General features: G+C 38.9%; 1 protein-coding gene across 1 annotated transcript in view; it reads left to right on the top strand.

Annotated features, from left to right (window-relative positions):
* The window catches only part of CDK19 (cyclin dependent kinase 19), a 213568-nt gene extending 200132 nt beyond the window's left edge, over positions 1 to 13436 (top strand). The window contains exons 11-13 of the mRNA XM_065400782.1: positions 2341 to 2419; positions 7915 to 8181; positions 12683 to 13436. Of these exons, the coding sequence (XP_065256854.1) occupies positions 2341 to 2419; positions 7915 to 8181; positions 12683 to 12814 (478 nt within the window). The 3' untranslated portion in view covers positions 12815 to 13436. The remainder of the gene's footprint in view (positions 1 to 2340; positions 2420 to 7914; positions 8182 to 12682) is intronic.
* Positions 13437 to 19669: the final 6233 nt, after the last annotated feature.

Here is a 19669-nt window from a genome sequence, read left to right as displayed (position 1 = left end):
ATTATGATTTGAAATGCCACTTAGCAATTATCGTAGACCCAGGTTAGCACTTTCAAAATCATGTTAAGCTGATTGTATTGCAGCACAGGTTACCCCCCAAAGGTTCAACAGCAAGAATTGCTGAAACTAAAATTGGTACAAAATATTATCTACTAGTAGGTCTTTGTTCTCTCATACTGGTCTACTTCTGCCTAGGTCACAACACCTGGCAACATGAATTTAAAGGTATTAAACTGTGTGTACACTAGATACTAAATAGTATTTTAAATCATATTAGCTGACTCAATCTAAAAACTTCTTTTTTATTTCCTTCTAAACAAGGTCCCTAAGACTAATTGATTCCAGTTCTCCAGAGATGAATAGCTAGTACATTTAGGGCATGATACAAAAGCCGTTGAAGTCAATGGAAAGACTCCCATGACATTAATGGGCATTGGATCAGGCCCTCAATCCACTGTGCCATCCATACTTCCAATTAAGTGCTGTAGAGTTTCTGGTTGATTCACACAGCAAAGTGAACAAATGCAGTGTCAGGACAGCAAATAATTGTGCTGTCATTTGTGCTCACTCAGTTCTGCTATAATTCTAGAGGAAGGCAGCTTGCCAACAGCAAATATAGCAAAAGTTAAAATCAGTAAAAAGCAACAGAGGGTCCTGTGGCACCTTTAAGACTAACAGAAGTATTGGGAGCATAAGCTTTCGTGGGTAAGAACCTCACTTCTTCAGATGCAAGTAATGGAAATCTCCAGAGGCAGGTATAAATCAGTATGGAGATAACGAGGTTAGTTCAATCAGGGAGGGTGAGGTGCTCTGCTAGCAGTTGAGGTGTGAACACCAAGGGAGGAGAAACTGCTTCTGTAGTTGGATAGCCATTCACAGTCTTTGTTTAATCCTGATCTGATGGTGTCAAATTTGCAAATGAACTGGAGCTCAGCAGTTTCTCTTTGGAGTCTGGTCCTGAAGTTTTTTTTGCTGTAAGATGGCTACCTTTACATCTGCTATTGTGTGGCCAGGGAGGTTGAAGTGTTCTCCTACAGGTTTTTGTATATTGCCATTCCTGATATCTGACTTGTGTCCATTTATCCTCTTGCGTAGTGACTGTCCAGTTTGGCCAATGTACATAGCAGAGGGGCATTGCTGGCACATGATGGCATATATAACATTGGTGGACGTGCAGGTGAATGAGCCGGTGATGTTATAGCTGATCTGGTTAGGTCCTGTGATGGTGTTGCTGGTGTAGATATGTGGGCAGAGTTGGCATCGAGGTTTGTTGCATGGAATGGTTCCTGAGTTAGAGTTGTTATGGTGCGGTGCGTGGTTGCTGGTGAGAATATGCTTAAGGTTGGCGGGTTGTCTGTGGGCGAGGACTGGCCTGCCTCCCAAGGTCTGTGAAAGTGAGGGATCATTGTCCAGGATGGGTTGTAGATCACTGATGATGCGTTGGAGAGGTTTAAGCTGAGGACTGTAGGTGATGGCCAGTGGAATTCTGTTGGTTTCTTTTTGGGGCCTGTCTTGTAGCAGGAGGCTTCTGGGTACACGTCTGGCTCTGTTGATTTGTTTCTTTATTTCCTTGTGTGGGTATTGTAGTTTTGAGAATGCTTGGTGAAGATCTTGTAGGTGTTGGTCTCTGTCTGAGGGGTTGGAGCAGATGCGATTGTACCTCAGTGCTTGGCTGTAGACGATGGATCGTGTGGTGTGTCCGGGGTGGAAGCTGGAGGCATGAAGGTAGGCGTAGCGGTCGGTGGGTTTTCGGTATAGGGTGGTGTTAACGTGGCCATCGCTTATTTGTACGGTGGTGTCTAGGAAGTGGACCTCCCGTGTAGATTGGTCCAGGCTGAGGTTGATGGTGGGGTGGAAGCTGTTGAAATCATGGTGGAATTCTTCCAGGGTCTCCTTTCCATGGGTCCAGATGATGAAGATGTCATCAATGTAGCGTAGGTAGAGAAGGGGCGTGAGTGGACGAGAGCTGAGGAAGCGTTGTTCCAGGTCAGCCATAAAAATGTTGGCATATTGTGGAGCCATGCGGGTGCCCATAGCGGTGCCACTGGTCTGGAGGTATATATTGTCACCAAATTTGAAATAATTGTGCGTGAGGATAAAGTCACAGAGCTCAGCAATAAGTTGTGCTGTGTCATCATCAGGGATACTGTTCCTGTCAGTGTACATCTACCAGTAGTTATATATCTGTTGGGTGTTTATAGGGTGTCACTTAGTAATTTGGAGTCAAGGCATAACAAACATTAAAAGAAAAAGCCCTGAAATATATATGACATTAAACAAATTAATTTCAGAAGCATGTATGTTTAGTATGTCTCTGATTTGCTGTTTGATATATTTCAGTGTGTTTGCTGGCTGCCAGATTCCTTATCCAAAACGAGAATTCCTCAATGAGGATGAACCCGAAGAAAAAGGAGATAAGGTATAATAAAAGGCACTTTTTTTCAAAATGTAACAAAAAAGTTGTGATGCCACAAAGGGAAACTAAAAGAACATGGGCTCTTACCCAGGAATGTGTTTTAAAGGCAAGACTGTCCCCAAACTTTTCACAGTACATTAGAAAGTTTCACATTAATGCATAGTAAATTATAGTGAATAAGATTGTTTGTTTGTATTTTTCCTAAGCTTAAAAATTTACAGCTAGTCAGACACTGTTAGTAATACATGGCTAACAGAAGAAAGAGAAAGAGGCCTCATGCTGTAATTAACTTGTGTCCTGGCATCTGCATGGGACAGGGCCTGTTATTGAGCCAAGAGGAACCCTCTGGTTATGCATGTCCTCTGGTTCAGATAGTCTGTACAACATGGGAGCCCAGTTTGATTTAAAGCTGTGCCTGTCAATGATACATTTGAAAGAGTAAATTCTACTTTCTGAGCTGATATTGTAGATTAGTATTTCTTTTACATGTGACAGTGTCAGAGCAGGGGGAAATGTTAATCTACTAAATCCTCAGGATTTTGTTCCCCGGGTCTTTTTTTGAGACTAGGAAATTACAAAACCTAAATTAAAATAGCCGTGGAGTCAGGATACTGATGTAATTGAAATTCCGAGATTTAGCAATGCTTTTTAAACTTTCGGTTACCGAACAATAAGGAACAACATGAGCTCAAATGAGTTTGGCTTTTGTTAAGTTGATTTTACTCATTTGTGAGTGTTAAAGTATATATTTGCATTTCATTTTCTTGGGAAATTTTATTTAGTTAAAGAAAAATGACACGCACAGTATAAATATTCAAAGCAGCTATTATGATCTGTTGTGTAAATAGCCTTTGTGTCTCATGGGGACTGTTGCATATTTATGCGTGCTATAAATAAAGATTTTGCAGCATATCTAGTTAATTTAGAAAAAAATGACATTTAAAACTATGTATTACTCATTGAATCTGTTTCCACAACAAGAAAAGTTTGTTAAAGGTAACCAGTGAAGGGTGTTTTTAAAAAATGGATTTGTACCATGTTTTGCTGCTTTATGATGTATAAAAAAGGCTTAGAATATTTTTTTTAAAAAACATATTAACATCAGGAATGTCAAGTTTGGTCTTTCCTGGTTTTGCTGGAAGGCTTACAGGGGGTCTCTGAGATGGTGTATCTGGAGCTCTTACACTTTAACGGAAGGGTAAATCTTTAATAAAAACATCCTTTCTCCAAAATTTTCATTAGTCAGCAAAGTTAAATAAGTATTCACAAAAACAAAACCCAATGATTTTTTCCTTCCCCTTGTTTCAGACACATGGCTAGATTTTTTTCTAACTAAAACAGTAGAACGAATGAGGGTGGCAGTGCAGGGGAATGTGCTGCTGTCCTTACACCTTTACTATTTAACAAGTTTCATCCCATTGAGTTATGCAGTTCCTGAATGTCAGATTTACTTTTCTAGTAGAGTGCAGGCACAACGTAATTGTGTTGTCACAAATGCTGCAATAATCAGAGCAGTGACAAAGATCCCTTCAGTGGGAAGATACTCAGCTTAATGGGTGAAAACAGCAAAACCCTTTATTGCAGTGATGGACATGAAGGAACAATGATTCTGCAATAGCTGTCATATAAAATACAGTCTTGAAATAGTTTACTAAATGTCTTGAAAAAGTAATACATGCTTACTAAAGCTTGTTGTTTGCCACAGTAATTTATATTAACAGTAAAAATACTTTGCACTTCAATGGCACCTTCTGCCCAAGAATCAAAACAACTTTCCAAACAGTAATAAAGCTTCACAGCAACCCTGTGAGGCAGATCTGGTCCTGGAAATAGAATAAAAGACAAATTCCCAGTCACTGGTTGCCAATATTCATCATTTAAAAAAAGGGTTAAACCACTTAATGACCTCTAACAGTTCACAACCATTTCAAAACACTGGAAACCACTGCACCAGTGCCTGCCAGCTCAGACCTGCAGTGGCAGCAGTGCCTGAAAGCCTGTGGGGGCGAGGTGCATCTACCTTGTCTCCAGCACTGCTTCCCAGACTCAGGCAGGTCTATGCTAGAAACTTGCTGGTATAGTAATGTCAGTTACTGGTGTGATTTCTTTATTTTTATGACATTTCTATATGGCCAAAGCCTTAGTGTGGACATAGTTATACTAGCAAGTAAGTGCTTTTGCCTGTTGTCATGGGGTGAACTGCAACAGTGCTTTCTCCCTGTCTCTCTGTGGGCATTCATCTCACCTTAGAGTGGACCTCCAAGCTACAACATGTTTAGTCAACCATGCTGTCATTGCTACAGAGCGAACTGTGCCTTAGATCCCTTTGCAGTCCCTCTTGAGTGCACCCCTCAACTGACAGGTTTCACTGCCTTACCTCTCTTTGGGTGTAACCACACAGGTCTACCATTCTTAGACTGGATCCTGTGGTGGCAGGATCCTCCTATTTTCATGTTAACACAGTAGACTTGTATGTATTTGGCACCTGCAAGAAACTTTCCTCCAGGAGCCTGTGACCAGCAACTTATTAAAGTGACTCAAAACAGCTCCTTCCAAACAAAAGTATTGTTGATTCACCCAAAGATACACTGTGATCAGAGAAATGGGTGAAAACAACAAAAACGTACATGTGTCTGGCCTTACCTAGACTTATTCCTTTCCATGCAAGTTTAGGAGGGTTCCACTCAACCTAGGTAACCTCACCTCTGCAGACTGTGCCGCTGAATTAAAAATGTGTCACCTCTCGTAGCAGTTCCCACAACCCCTTCCCTTCTCCACGGGTTGCTTTGAACTATTTATGGTCCTTTTGATATCTAGGCTCTGGCTTTCGCAAAACAGCGCGTCGCTTTTAGCCGGCATCTGGGAAGAGCATCTTCCCAATTTAATCGCCCAGCTATTATTGTCCCTCTGAACTTGTTTACCCAGAGCTTATCTCTGACCATTGTTTTGGTCCCTGCTTGCTCTTCCTTACAACCCCTTCTAAATTCAACTCCATGTAGTCAGACAGAATAATATCAGGCAGGCAAACTGAGGTACATATAATATTCATAACAAAATAACACAGTTATAGCCCTCATTCTCCACATTGATATAACTTACGTCATTCAGATAACTGTTAAAAATGGTAATGGCAGAAACACTCTTTTGCTAGTATAAGCTGCCGTCTACACTAGGGGAGTTGCCACTATAGCTATACTGGCAAACTTTTCTAGTGTAGACTAGGCCTCATCCTAGCAAAAGGAACAGTAGCTGCACTACACAGATTTCTCAAACCAGCTAGGTAATCTCCATGCCTCACCTGTCCAAAGCCAGAAAAAACATGGACTCCATGATCCATGCCCCCGTGAAACAAATCATTAGCCCCAGTTGAGAGAGTTCTCTCGGTTTTTCATGCAGCCCAGGTTTCAACTTGGCAGCTGTGGGGATTCATAGTGAAAATGGTTCAGCTCAGACCCAAGCACCCATATGTAAAAATCACAAAATGTCAAATAATTAATTGAAAAAAATGACAATCTAAGCACTATGATACAAATGGGGTCTTAAATATGACAGTTCATTTGGATCTTTAATAATGGTTTGATCTACCTCTGTGAGATAAATAACTTCTTTTTTTTAAAAAAAGTTAAACTTCATTAACTTAAAAAAAAAAAAAAAAAACGTAACAAGTTAACTTGTTGATCTCCCCTGAAATAGAAACTGGGTGTGACTTGTATGATGCACACAGGAAGTAGGATATATTTTTGACTTTAGCAGATAGGAAAGGGAGACATAAGCCCTCCATGTAGATGCAAGACAGTATGAGCCTTTGTGCAGTCCTAAATAAATACATTCTTGTGAATTTCATCTGGAGTGTAACTTGTGACATTGTCGTGATGAATGGCAATCGATGCACACTTTAGTTTGAGGACGCTAAATAGCTTGTGATTAGTGAGTCTGCCAAGAAGTTTGTGCTGAAGGCAATTGGTTGCTATGACTTATGGGAAGCGAATTATTTAAGTTTTCCATAAAGGTTGACCACATTTAAGCTCTGATAAATTGTTGTCTGGTTAAGCAGACCCCTCACCCCCAAGACCCTGGAAGAACTGAAATGAGTTCAGAATTTTATAAAGTTTTAAAGTATTTACCAAAAAGTGCTCAAATATTTTGAGCAACATTTTAGAGTTTTTATTTATTGGCTGGTGAAACTCAGACTGCAATAAAGATGTGTTTTTGTTTCTCTAAAGAGAAAGTTTTATATCTTATATGAACAACAAATAAAAATGGTCACTGTTGTAATCCCCTTGGCTGCATGGATGCCCGGCAATAAGAACCTTTTACAATGCCAGATGGTTCTGTTTCTTTACAGCTGGATATCTGTGGAACTCTTGCTTATCACGCTCCACCCTCCATTCTTTCAAGTCCTTAGGTCTCTGCTGCCAGGCCACCAGAGTCTCCTTTGCTCTCCAGCTCCTATACTCTGCATCCATATGTTCTGCCCTTTTTCTCTTTGCTTTCTGGCTCCCTCCCCTTTCTTTTATTTGCTACCAGGCACTAGTGTCTCTTTCAATTATCTCGCGTCTCTCTCTCCCTCCCTTCTTTCAGCTACCTTTTCCCCTCATTCTCTGCCACCACATTCTTCCTTCAGCCCCAGAAAACACTGGCCTGCAACCCTATCTCCAGGCAGTCTGCTCTAACAAACTCTCTTCCTCTTGCTACCACCAAGACTCTCTGACCCTGTGTCTAGGGCACCATGCTTGGCCTGTTTCCAGCATCTCTCTCATTGCAAGGTGGTTAAAGCATAGCACTGTAACTCAGGAGTTGGAATATCTATTCCCAGCTCTGCCACAGATTTACTATGTAACCTTGGACAACTCATTTCATCTCTCTGTGCTTCAATTGACTCATCTGTAAAATGGAGATAATGCCACCTGCCTCACAGGATTGCTGTGAAGCTTCATTAATGTTTGGAAAGTTGTTTTGATTCTTGGGTGGAAGGTGCCATTGAAGTGCAAAGTATTATTACTTTATTTGCTATTGCTCATCACTGCTATCTGGCTGCCTTGCTGCAGCTTATTTGCACTCATTCGTGATGTGACCACCACCATTTTCTTGATAGTTCCTTCCATCCTTCTCATTATTAAGCTGATCTGGATTGGCTGGCTAGGGATAGGAGGTACTAGATTGTCATTCAAGTTGCTTTTTTCCCCCAGTGCACCTTATTTTTAAAAATGAACCACAATTTTATTCTATTCTGAAATTTCAAACCCACAAAGTTTAAGTAACTTTGAAATTCATCCCTCCCTCCTCAGTTCACAAATATCTACCTGGAGCAAATAGCAGCATATTGAGGACAGATATTTCACTCACTTTGGTGCTCTTCACTACAGTCCAGCTGTGCTTTGTCCTGTGGCTAGTTCTCACCCAAGTTGTGGTTTAGGGGTTCTGAAGAGTTTGTGACACCAAATGTAAATAAATAATTCAGGAAAAAAGTGACCATCCCCAGCTGTGCTTTCTCTTAGAATCAACAGCAACAGAATCAACATCAGCAACAAACAGCACCTCAGCAGCAACCGCAAGCAGCACCTCAGCAACAGCAGCAGCAACAGCAAAACAGTACCCAGACAAATGGGACTGCAGGAGGAGGTGGAGCAGGAGGAGGAGGCACTGGGGCAGGACTTCAGCACAGCCAGGACTCCAGCCTCAATCAGGTGCCTCCAAATAAGAAACCACGCATAGGGCCTTCAGGCACTAACTCAGGCGGGCCTGTCATGCCTTCAGATTATCAGGTACAGACTCTGATTGTTACTACTTTAGTTAATTTTAGGGGCAAGGTGTATTCCACTATAGAATTTTATAGTGAAATATTTCCACAGAATAAATTTACTTTAAGTGAAGTTAATTATAATGGAATTGTGCTTGCTCTAATTATTAGTAGAACTGTGGACTTTAGTTCTACTTCAGTTTAAAAAACATTTCACTGTATCAAAATTCATTATAGATGGATTTCACTCTTTGGTATTTATATAGATTTCAATAACGTTTCCTTTGTTCTCAGAATTTCAATATCATTCTAAAACATGTGCATAACTTTAGGAATGTGAGTAACCCCACTGAAGTCAGTGGGACTGTTTTCACATGCTGAAGTGTTTTGCTGGATTGGGTCCAGAGTAGTCAGCACTTTGGAGGATTGATCCCATGTGAGAAGCAGGCTCTAGAAAAATATGCTGCGTCAACAGCACAGGTTCTTTGATTTAATTCCTGCCACTTTCTGTTCCATGTGATAATGATAGATGGGATAATTCCTATTCTATTGTTTGTCTTAATACCTTGATAACTGTTCTTTTAATCTTAAAGATCAACAATTTCTGTGACGCTATAACATAGATCTATAAGTGAGTCAGTATGCTTCATGCTTAAGCAAGACACTGTAATAATGGTGATTCCCATTTTATCTCTAAAATGTTTCCTGTGAGTGAATTCAAAAGTGAATCTTCAAATGAAACATTTGAGGGGTTATTTGCAATAAACTGGTCTGTTGTTTTCCACTATAGCAACATTAGAATATATTAAATGAAAACAATATTTCTGTATTCTTTTTGAAGCTGCACATTTATCTTGGTTTATTAGAATTAAAATATTTTTTCCACTGAATAAGTGACATATATGAAATAATTCAAAGCATTGTATGAACCAAACTTACAAATACTTGGGGACATCATGAACATTTCAGACAATATTAATTGAGCATCACCAGATAAATATTTTTCATTTTAAAAAAAATACACCTGAAAACAAAGCTTTGTTTCTTATCAAAAAGATCATTGAAAATATGTCAGAATGAGAAGAGACTGGATATCACTTTTCAGAGTAGCAGCTGTGTTAGTCTGTATCAGCAAAAACAACGAAGAGTCCTTGTGGCACCTTAGAGACTAACAAATGTATTTGGGCATAAGCTTTTGTGTGCTGTGTATTTATACCTACCTGCTGTATTTTCCACTCCATGCATCTGATGAAGTGGGTTATAGCCCATGAAAGCTTATGCCCAAATAAATTTGTTAGTCTCTCAGGTGCCACAAGGACTCCTCGTTGTTGTTTTTTGGATATCACTTGAAGTTATGTTTTTTGCAAGGATTCTAAATGCTATTGCTGGATACTTTTAGTAAGGACATCATCTTGATAAAAAGCAACAGAGAGTCCTGTGGCACCTTTAAGACTAACATGTATTGGAGCATAAGCTTTCGTGGGTGAATGCCTCTTTTAAACCTTTCTTTTTACTCTAGAGCTGCTTTGACTTCCTAACCCATCAAGCCCCCTCCCCAGATAATTGATTTCTGAATGCTAGACATTCTCCTTCCGTTTCTAGTTTTCTTTCTTTATTGCAAATGATTTTAAAGGTGGTGATGGCAATTTAGGAGTAGCAACAACTCAGTCAAATTTCTTTCTTGAAAAGTTCCAGAGTGGATTGAGATCTCGGAAAGTCCCTATTTATGGCTGGCTTGTTTCTGTCCATATTTTGAGGATTTTTGTGCTGCCTTTGATGTTATTGACCATGGGATCCTTCAGGATGTCTTGGAGTTCTAGGCAAGCCTTCCCATTACAGGATTTTCTTAATTTTAGTCTTACCTTTTTGGAAAATTAAATGTAGCTCTTGTGATTCTTTTCTGCACAGCCTGTAGCCATTTGTTTTAGTGATCCCTCCACGCCAGGCTTTATTTTGACCCCTGTGCTGTTAATTATTTGTATGTTCCAATTAAATCAGCTGTTAAACAGTATAAACTGATTATCCATTTTTATACTTGTATCTGGCTAGCTGTAGCGCTCTCTCTTTCTTAGTTCTAGCTGACTGTTTGTCTTATATCCAGAATGGAATGTCTGCAATTTGTCCAAATCTGGAGTCAAAACAGAAATTCTCTTTTGTGGGACTAAAGTAAGCATAGCCTAGTTAAATGCATTCTTTTAGTTTTATGGCATTAATCTTACTCCATTAGATATAATTCAAAATTAGAAGGAAAAATATTTTGCTTTTGGGCTCACTTATCTTCTGAATTTAAATCTGTGGGGAACAATCATTTATATTATTTAATCACAGCCATCCTTCATCACAGCCATCCTGCAGAAAAGGACCTGGAGGTTACAGTGGACGAGAAGCTGGATATGAGTCGACAGTGTGCCCTTGTTGCCAAGAAGGCTAATGGCATTTTAGGCTGCATAAGTAGGGGCATTGCCAGCAGATCGAGGGACATGATCATTCCCCTCTATTCTGCATTGGTGAGGCCTCATCTGGAGTACTGTGTCCAGTTTTGGGCCCCACACTTCAAGAAGGATGTGGACAAATTGGAAAGAGTCCAGCGGAGGGCAACAAAAATGATTAGAAGGCTGGAGCACGACTTATGAGGAGAGGCTGAGGGAACTGGGATTGTTTAGTTTGCAGAAGAGAAGAATGAGGGGGGATTTGATAGTGGCTTTCAACTACCTGAAAGGGGTTGCCAAAGAGGATGGATCTAGACTGTTCTCAGTGGTACCAGATGACAGAACAAGGAGTAATGGTCTCAAGTTGCAGTGGGGGAGGTTTAGGTTGGATATTAGGAAAAACTTTTTCACTAGGAGGGTGGTGAAGCACCGGAATTGGTTACCTAGAGAGGTGGTGGAATCTCCTTCCTTGGAGGTTTTTAAGGTCAGGCTTGACAAAGCCCTGGCTGGGATGATTTAGATGGGGATTGGTCCTGCTTTGAGCAAGGGGCTGGACTAGATGACCTCCTGAGGTCCCTTCCAACCCTGATATTCTATGATTTTATGATTTCTAAGAATGACAACTGTAATTCTTGGTTTGCTTGTTTTTTGTCTAACTTTCTGACCCTTTTCATTTTTTCATTTATTCATCTTTTTAGTGGAGTCTAGATTAATGTTTATCGTAGCTGTCAAGTATCAGGGGGTAGCCGTGTTAGTCTGTATCTACAAAAACAACAAGGAGTCTGGTGGCACCTTAAAGACTAACAGATTTATTTGGGCATAAGCTGTCGTGGGTAAAAACCTCACTTCTTCAGATGCATGAAGAAGTGAGGTTTTTACCCACGAAAGCTTATGCCCAAATAAATCTGTTAGTCTTTAAGGTGCCACCAGACTCCTTGTTGTTATCGTAGCTGGTGACAGAGCATTTGTTTATTTTTGTTCTTTGTTGAATGCCTGGATGCTAAATGTTAAGGCAATAGGATCAGAGCTCTGTAAAACAAAATCTAAGACCGGGGTACACAGGCATTTATTTGATTTGAAGGCCAGATTTGATCATTTATACAGGATCTTGAAATATTTTACATGAAAAGGGCTACATATGTTTTATACGATACATACTACCAGGTCTTAACTGTTTATTGGCAAGGAAACTGGAGGGCATGAACAGATTAAGTCACTATTTTGTTATGAATCTGCAAAATACTGTACAAGTATTTTGAAATTCTTAAAGTAGCTGATGTTTCTTCATTGAGATCTGCTCCATACAAAGTATTAAGATTAATAAATAACAAACATTTGTTCCTGTTTCTGCGAAACCTTGTTTCACAACTCTGGCAATTTAAAGAGTGAATTCAGGGAATTAAATATTAAGGTCTTGCACACATGCACTCACTGGCATCTCTGTGTAAATGTCTTTGTTTTTAGTAGATGGAGCACCAGAATAGGAATCGAGACGTGTTCTAGAATGATGTTATTACTGGAACTTATCAACAAGTCTCTCCCCAGTCAGATGTTGGGGTATCTTTTAAGTCATATCCCCCCACTTCTTCCCTACTCTTATTCCATCTCCTCTGGAACTGAATACATTGCCTCTCTAGCACACCTAATCTCTCCCCACCCCACCCCCCAATGTAGAGAATGAGAGTTTGGAGCTGGCAGTCACTTACATTTGTTATTTAGTTAATAGTGGCATAGAAATAACAAATAAATATAGATATTTATTAAAAAATAAATCATGATAGATAGACATGGGATTAAGAAACAACAAAGATTAAGAGTTAGCAATGGGGTTCAATCACTTCAAAATCATTTTAAAATGGTCTTGGATTGTAACTTCTGTCTTTTTCCCATGCCTGTCAAACACCTAACACCATTTGGGTGCTATATTAATAATAATGATTTAATTATCATACTGTTGGCCCTTAAAGAGGAATGCTGTTCAGTTGCTTTCACCCAGCATTTTGATTTGAATGAGCCTCTTAGAGTTGAAAAGCTCCCTGCATCATTGTCCTAACAGGCTGTTTTAATTTAATTCTTTTCCATTTTCTTTTTCTCCAGCACTCCAGTTCACGCCTGAGTTACCAAAGCAACATTCAGGGATCTTCTCAGTCCCAGAGTACAATGGGCTATTCCACATCATCTCAACAGAGCTCTCAGTATCATCAGTCTCATCAGTCTCATAGGTACTGAGACCTAATAGACTGCGCTTAGAAAGGAATGGACTAAAAGTCAAAAGACTCCAGCAATATGAAGTTCCTAACAATGAGAAGAACCAAAAATGCAAACTGTGATACAAATTTAAAATTCACAATTATAAAAGGAAAACTTTATTTACGGAAGATTTTTTTTTCAATGACTCTGTTCCTTCTTTATTGCCATAAAGGAGATTCTTGTGAAGTGCCCCCCGCCCTCCCGCGTGCTTCCCTCGCATGTGTTCCATTGTGGTAACTCTAATGAAACCGTCTGATCTGAACCCAGCACTTAACTTCTTTAACCTATGGAATTTTTGAAGGATTCCTGGTGCACCTTTCTCATGCTGTAGTGATCGCCATAAATCTATCTTTTCAAATCTCTTTAATGTGATTTTAAAGTTTTAAAATCTTGAACTCCCAGGCTTTCAAGCTTGTATATAGTTAGTTTTATACTAGGCAAACCAGTTTAGCTATACAGGTATAATGCACCTTTTAAAAGCACTATGTTTTTTTCACAGGATATTACTGTTTTCCTCATGGATGTCAAGAACAGCAAATTTTACTGTTCCAGAGTATTTTACTATTCTGTTTGTATTAGTCTAGTTTTCAGGCGATGTCTTAGGGGGAAAAAAAACAAAAAAAAACCAACCCAAGTCTCTGCAGCAGCTAATGTGCTTCATGGTACTGGACTGTACACCAAACAGAAGATTGTGAATGTTTCCTAAATCTTTCATATTGAATCCCATACATATTATGACCATGTTCTGAGTAGTGCTGAATTAAGCATTATTTTAAACTAAAGCATGATACTTACATGAAAAGGAGATGCTTTTGGAGCGCCATTGGAACAGAGGAATGGAATGTAACAGAATGTCTTCTCTGGCTGGGCACCCAAAATAGCCAGGAAAATATATTTAGTGCCCTATGATCTCAGTAGAAGAGAGAATGTGGTTGAGGACTTATACTAGTCCTTGTTTAAAAAAACAAAACAAAACAAAAAACCACTTCTTTAATGTGTGTGGGAGCTCTATATATCTCCCTTTGTCAGTTTCCCTGAATCAATTATCTAAATATAAGACAACAAAAATGTAAAGGATTATAAAATAAAAAAAACAAATAATTGTCCATTTTTATATAAGATCATCAAATTTAAGATAACTTATTGTATGTTTTGAAGAGCATGTTGAAAATTGTCTTCGTTTTTCATGTTTAATACGCAAATTCTTTATTCTTCACATTGCTGTGATTAATCCAGATTGGTTGCACTGAAATGTTTCTTTTTCCTAAGAGCAAACACATTGTGATTGTGCCTAAGGACCATAAGTGGATGGGTTACTAGCAGTCTATCCCAGGTAAATAATTAGAGCTCACAAGCATAATCGGAGGATCATTATCCAACTTTCGGAGCCACAGGTATTCAGAGACACATAATGTATAATTTGGAGCAGCTCCATTTTCCTTCTGTGTTTAGAAATAAGGCTGATGAATTTGATTGCACTAAAACTGGAAAGACATTCATGTACTTTAGAATGTTCCTCGCTGTATAAGCAGCACCAGTCTTTTTTAATTGATTGCTGGAGAAGAAGTCAAGAAAGGAGCAAATTATGTTTAAGCAATGCATATTACGGACATTTACACTACACAGTGTGATATCATGTTTAGTTGTGTTCTATCCTGAATCCATGCAAGACTTTAGACATAACCACTATACATTCCACACTAAAATTGTGATAGAAACTAGGCAGGTAGTAGATCCTTTGTCTGAGGAGAATTGTTTTTTCGTCCCAGTTAGAGTAATAAGTATTTCCATTGAGAGTGAGCTCCCAGTCACCTTTTAATGCTTTTTTTCCTCTCACAAAAATGTTTTGCTTTTATAACCAGTTGGAAACCTGGTTTGGCCACACCAGCTGCCACAAGACTTTGCTCCGTTTGCCGATGACACCAGGCTTCTCTGGAAAGTGACTGAAGAAAGAATGGGCAAGAAGTGATAAAAATGAAATGAAGCAATTTGAAGGAAAATATAAATTATTATTAGGACAAAACCATCTCCTATTGGATACTTTCCATCTTTATTCTTTGTGATACTACATGTCCTGTGCTTCTGCGTAGCTTAGTTGGCAGGAACTGATTTTAATTGTTAGTAAATTTTGTTACCTGCTTGCAATGTATCTGGGCTCGAAAGATGCAAGTCCCCACCTCTTAATGATGTCAGTGGGAGTCCCATGTCTATCTGAAGGAGAATTTTGCCCCTGCCCTACAACAACATTATTGGATATTCATGTGACTGGCATCCAATTTTCTGGATACTAGGCTCTGGACATGCTGGTCATTGTCTCCTGTCTTCTTCATATCCCTCTGTCCTCTCAAAACACCATTGGCTATTGTAACATAATTGTCTAACGTTTGTCCCCCTCCCACCTGCTTTTATTCATCATCAAATTATTGATGGTGGCAGGGGGACAAAAATCTGCTTGTAGTTAAGCTGGACTCTTATAGTGCCAACAAAGCTGAATCATAGTGTAGGTTCATCGATGTGTGGAGTGCAAAGATACACAGCATTATAATGTGCTTTAATTCAATGAGCTTCCATCCCCTAGAATGACTGCTATCACCATTGTCTAAACTGAATAGATAATTCTGTATTTGCTAGATCTAAATTGCTTGCTGTGCTTTAGCCCCTTGCAGCTTCTATGCACGTGCAAAGCTGAGCTAACTCCTCCATTGCCTTCAAAATAAAAGTAGAAAGGGGAATAAATAAAAGCAGTGGTTACTGCTTAAAAATGTTTACTGTGCACGTTTGCTCGCTTTCTCTCTCTTTGTCAGTTGGTGTTTGGATATTTGGCCTTTTCTGGTGAGCTATGTGTGAATTTCAGGGTGGATGGGAGCCAAGGTGAGAGAGACTTGTTCAGAGGTAATTTCATGAGGAAAAATGCTCTTTGTATTCAGAGGTTAATCATGTAATATGTTATGGGAACCCAGGATCATGTATATTTTTCTACCTGTGCAGTTTTGGTAATTGACACTTATTATTATTCACAGTTTTGACCGTACCCATAACCTCTGTGTGCCCTCAGAAAGGTATTTCACACTGGCAACTAGAAATGGAAAGTGACATCAACTTGATTGTTTTCTCATTCCTGTTCCCTTGGTGAAGCAGTGGACAGTCAAATACCATCCTGCAATGTTTCTCATCTGGTTTTTGGAGAAGACAGGAGAGTGAGGAATGGGATTAGCAGCATAGTCTACATTGGTGACGTTTATGTAGCACAAACTGCACAATGAAGGAAGAATATTGTGAAAGCTGCGAGTCCTGCACTGTATCTGTGACACTGTATCTTTTGGGGGGAGGGGGAGGGAAGAGCATTCTGAGGGGAGGGTTGGGGGTAGCTTGAAGTATTCAAATATGTCTAATATTTTATATAAACATATTAAAGCTTAGTTCCCCTTTGTAATCTTCAGTAATGGTACTTAAACACCATTAAGCAAAGAATTGTTTTAGGATTAAATAAATGTATTGTACATAAGGCCATATGTAATCTTCTAAAAGTGTCGCCACACAGGAGTGATATGTATTACTATATGAAAAAAATTCTTAATGCACTGTTATCTCCTAAATATTTAGTAGTAAATTAATACTATTTAATTTTTTTAAAAATCTGTCTTGTGTAGACACTAAAAAGTATTACACAAAATGTGGACTGAAGATGTCCTTTTTAACAGCAATTTAAAGAACTTTTTATATATGTAATGTAGTATAATTTTCAAATTGTTCTAGTTTGTATTCTCCCAAGTTTACTATTGGTGGAAGTGTGTCTGTTTCTCTTCAGTTATTTTTTTTATAATTTCATGCACGTATCCTTCATTTTTGTAGTTTTTATTATAGATTACTGCATATGCTCTTCATGCTGCCACAAAACTTTGCTGCTTTAGCTCTATGGTGGCCACATACAGCAATACCCATGCTGATGGGTTTGCAAAAACACAAAACAAAATATTTGTTTCTCATTCTAGAGCTAAGAGTTTACTGCTTTTAAGTTGTCCTCATGTCGCTCTTGAAATGACTGTTAAAACTGAACTATGAGTTCATTGCATTTATTTTATATTCCTAGTTGTCATGAAATTGAATTGACTTTGCTTCAGTGTGAATTTTTTTAATACAAATAATATACATTTGTAATAATAATAATAATAATAACAATAATAAAAGGTTCAAATCAAAGAAGTGTGCTGGAAAGTTGTGAACATCAGACATTGAGTTACAAAAGAAGCAATGTATCCTGCAGAGTTGCAACCTGTAATTGTATTCAGATGTTTATGATATCATAAACCACACAAAACAGAGCTTGTAAAACCTCCAGTTTGGAATTATAGCCTTTTAAAATACCCAAGAGGGTATTCGTGTTTTGTATGTACGGAAATAGAATGAAGCTTTATGGAAAAACAAAACAGGTGGAATGCTTGGTGTACTCTCTCTAAAGTGATTTAGCATGCAGCTTGGATACCACTTATAAAAATATAAAACTACCAACCTGGTGATTTTACATATTTGTCTTCTAAAAAAGCTGTGCATTTGGAGACTAAGCCCCCCCCCCCCCGCTTACCTCTTCCTCCCATCCCTCCCCCCATCCCATTTCTAGGCTATCTTTGAATATAATTCTCCCAAGTGTCTAGGGTGACAGCATGTTAGATTGGAGAACATGAGCTGGGGAACTCAGCTCTGTTTTTCAGGTTGATTTTCTGTGCTTCGTTGGCCTGCATATAACTCCACGAGTCAGTTTTTCAGAGATGGTTGTTATACTGCGTTTATCATAAACTGCACCCATTTTCTCCATCCCAGCTGTGTGAGAGAGAATGGCTGCCACTCACTTGCTTCTCGACTGACACCAAAAAAGAGGCTTGAATTTCTGCTGTAACTTTAGGACAAGGTAAGAACACGCTGTACCCTTGTCACTACTGCTGGTTTCTAGCAAATAAAGAGTTCTGACTGATTCCTCCTCCCTGATGCGTCCAAGGATTAGGTTTAACATGATGCATGCCTGCTATCAAAGAGGTTTCTTTTACTTTGTGTCTGCACTGGTGACTTGCATTTCCAGTGTGTAGTACCTTTCACCTAGAAGGATCCCAAAACATTTTCCAGATGATATTTACAAATTATAGGAATCTCTTCATCAAGCATTCCAAGGGGCTGCAACATGTGTGGTTATGTTTATTCCTCTTGACGAGAGCAGGGCTGGTTAGCCAGTGGAAGTAGACATGGTTATATAAAGGATTCTCTGCCTACATTAATCCACTTACTATGTTTTTTTCCTCTTCTGCTTGTACTTGGTGGAGTGCAGCAGCAGCAGCCTTTCGAAAACCCTGGTACATTGGAATGTACAGCATTGTCTCAGAGATCATTCATCATTCCCAGCAGTGTGCTTAAGTTGGATGCCAGCCTTTGAGGTCTGGCATCCTGTGTCAAAGAGCTAAGTTTATGACTAATGATCTAAAGAAGAATCAGCCCTGCAGCATCCAGCCATTTATGGGTAAGGGCTGCAAAGACCGTGTTTAAAGCTGAGAGAAGCTTATGCTAAGAGTTAGCACCAAAGCAGAGGAGAGGCAACAAAAAGTGTCTTAAAGAGAGAATATTTGTTGCTGATTGCGAGATACAAGTTCTGAACATTCTGAACAGAAAATCAGGCTGAAACTTTAAGGGCAATAAATTGTTACTTCAGGTGGTTTTACAAATATTGATGGAGGGAGTGTGGAAGGCAGTGTTGTCTGGAGGAATGAGCACAGACTTAGGAGTCAGGGTCCTGCATTCACACTTTGGCTCTATTACTGATTCTGTGTGGCCTTAAAGTCACTTCTCCTTTCTGTCTGTTTCCTCATTTATAAAATGGGGATAATACTTAGGTATCTCACTCACAGTAGTGGTTTGAGGATTAGTTAGTTTTTGTGTAGTACTTTGAAAATGTACAGCACTACAGAAATGCTAGGTATTATTAACTCAGTCTAGATAAACTCAGAAGTTTAGCATTGTTCCAGAGGCCAACAAAGGATAACGTTGACCTGAAATACTATTTAACAGACATTGTTTTTTCATGCAAGTGAACTTCATGCCCTTCTTTTCCAACACAGAGTGATGTATGGTCAGCAAATGTGATTTGGTTTTGCATTTTTTTAATATTCAGGAAAAAAAATTTATTGTTGCATCAAGACACTGCAGGGATTGATTTTTTCATTAATGAATTAAATATTTATTAGCGCAACCATTATAGTGATTGAAACAACTAATGTTGTTGTGAAGGATGTGAGTAATGGGACTTTAGATACAATCAGCCTGTAAAATACTGTGCTATTCCCAGAATTCTTATGCAACAATAATATCCACCGTAAATGTTTTAAAAAGTCATAATCCCGCATTCTGGCAACATTTAAAATCTGACGGTTATTGCCAGCATACATAATATTTTTCTTTTAGGTAATTGTATGAAAACACTATCACAGGATCAGTGTCTCTAGCTTTGAAAATAAACATCCTGGCATGCATGTGCAGTATTTGTGAGAAAGCATTATCTGTGAGACTGTGTTCTTCGGAGTCCCTTAAATAGGATGAAGAATTTGGAAGAAAGTGTAAATTGCATACTTTTATTATGTGCCTTCAACATGTGGCTAAAAATGTTGTCTTCTCTTGTCTGTGAATGAAATAAGTCAGCAAAGCATTCCCTGGGCTATGTTGCCTTTAGGTGCCATTCCATATCAATGCATTTTAGATGCCAATAAAACAAAATGAGTCAAATTGATGCCTGAAATCAATTGTTAAACAAGGGATCTATTTGCCCCAGTAACATCACTGCTAAATTGGAGTCAT

The sequence above is a fragment of the Emys orbicularis genome, chromosome 3 (genome assembly GCF_028017835.1).
Source record: "Emys orbicularis isolate rEmyOrb1 chromosome 3, rEmyOrb1.hap1, whole genome shotgun sequence".
NCBI lineage: Eukaryota > Metazoa > Chordata > Testudines > Emydidae > Emys > Emys orbicularis.
This window is presented reverse-complemented; position numbering and strand designations above follow the sequence as displayed.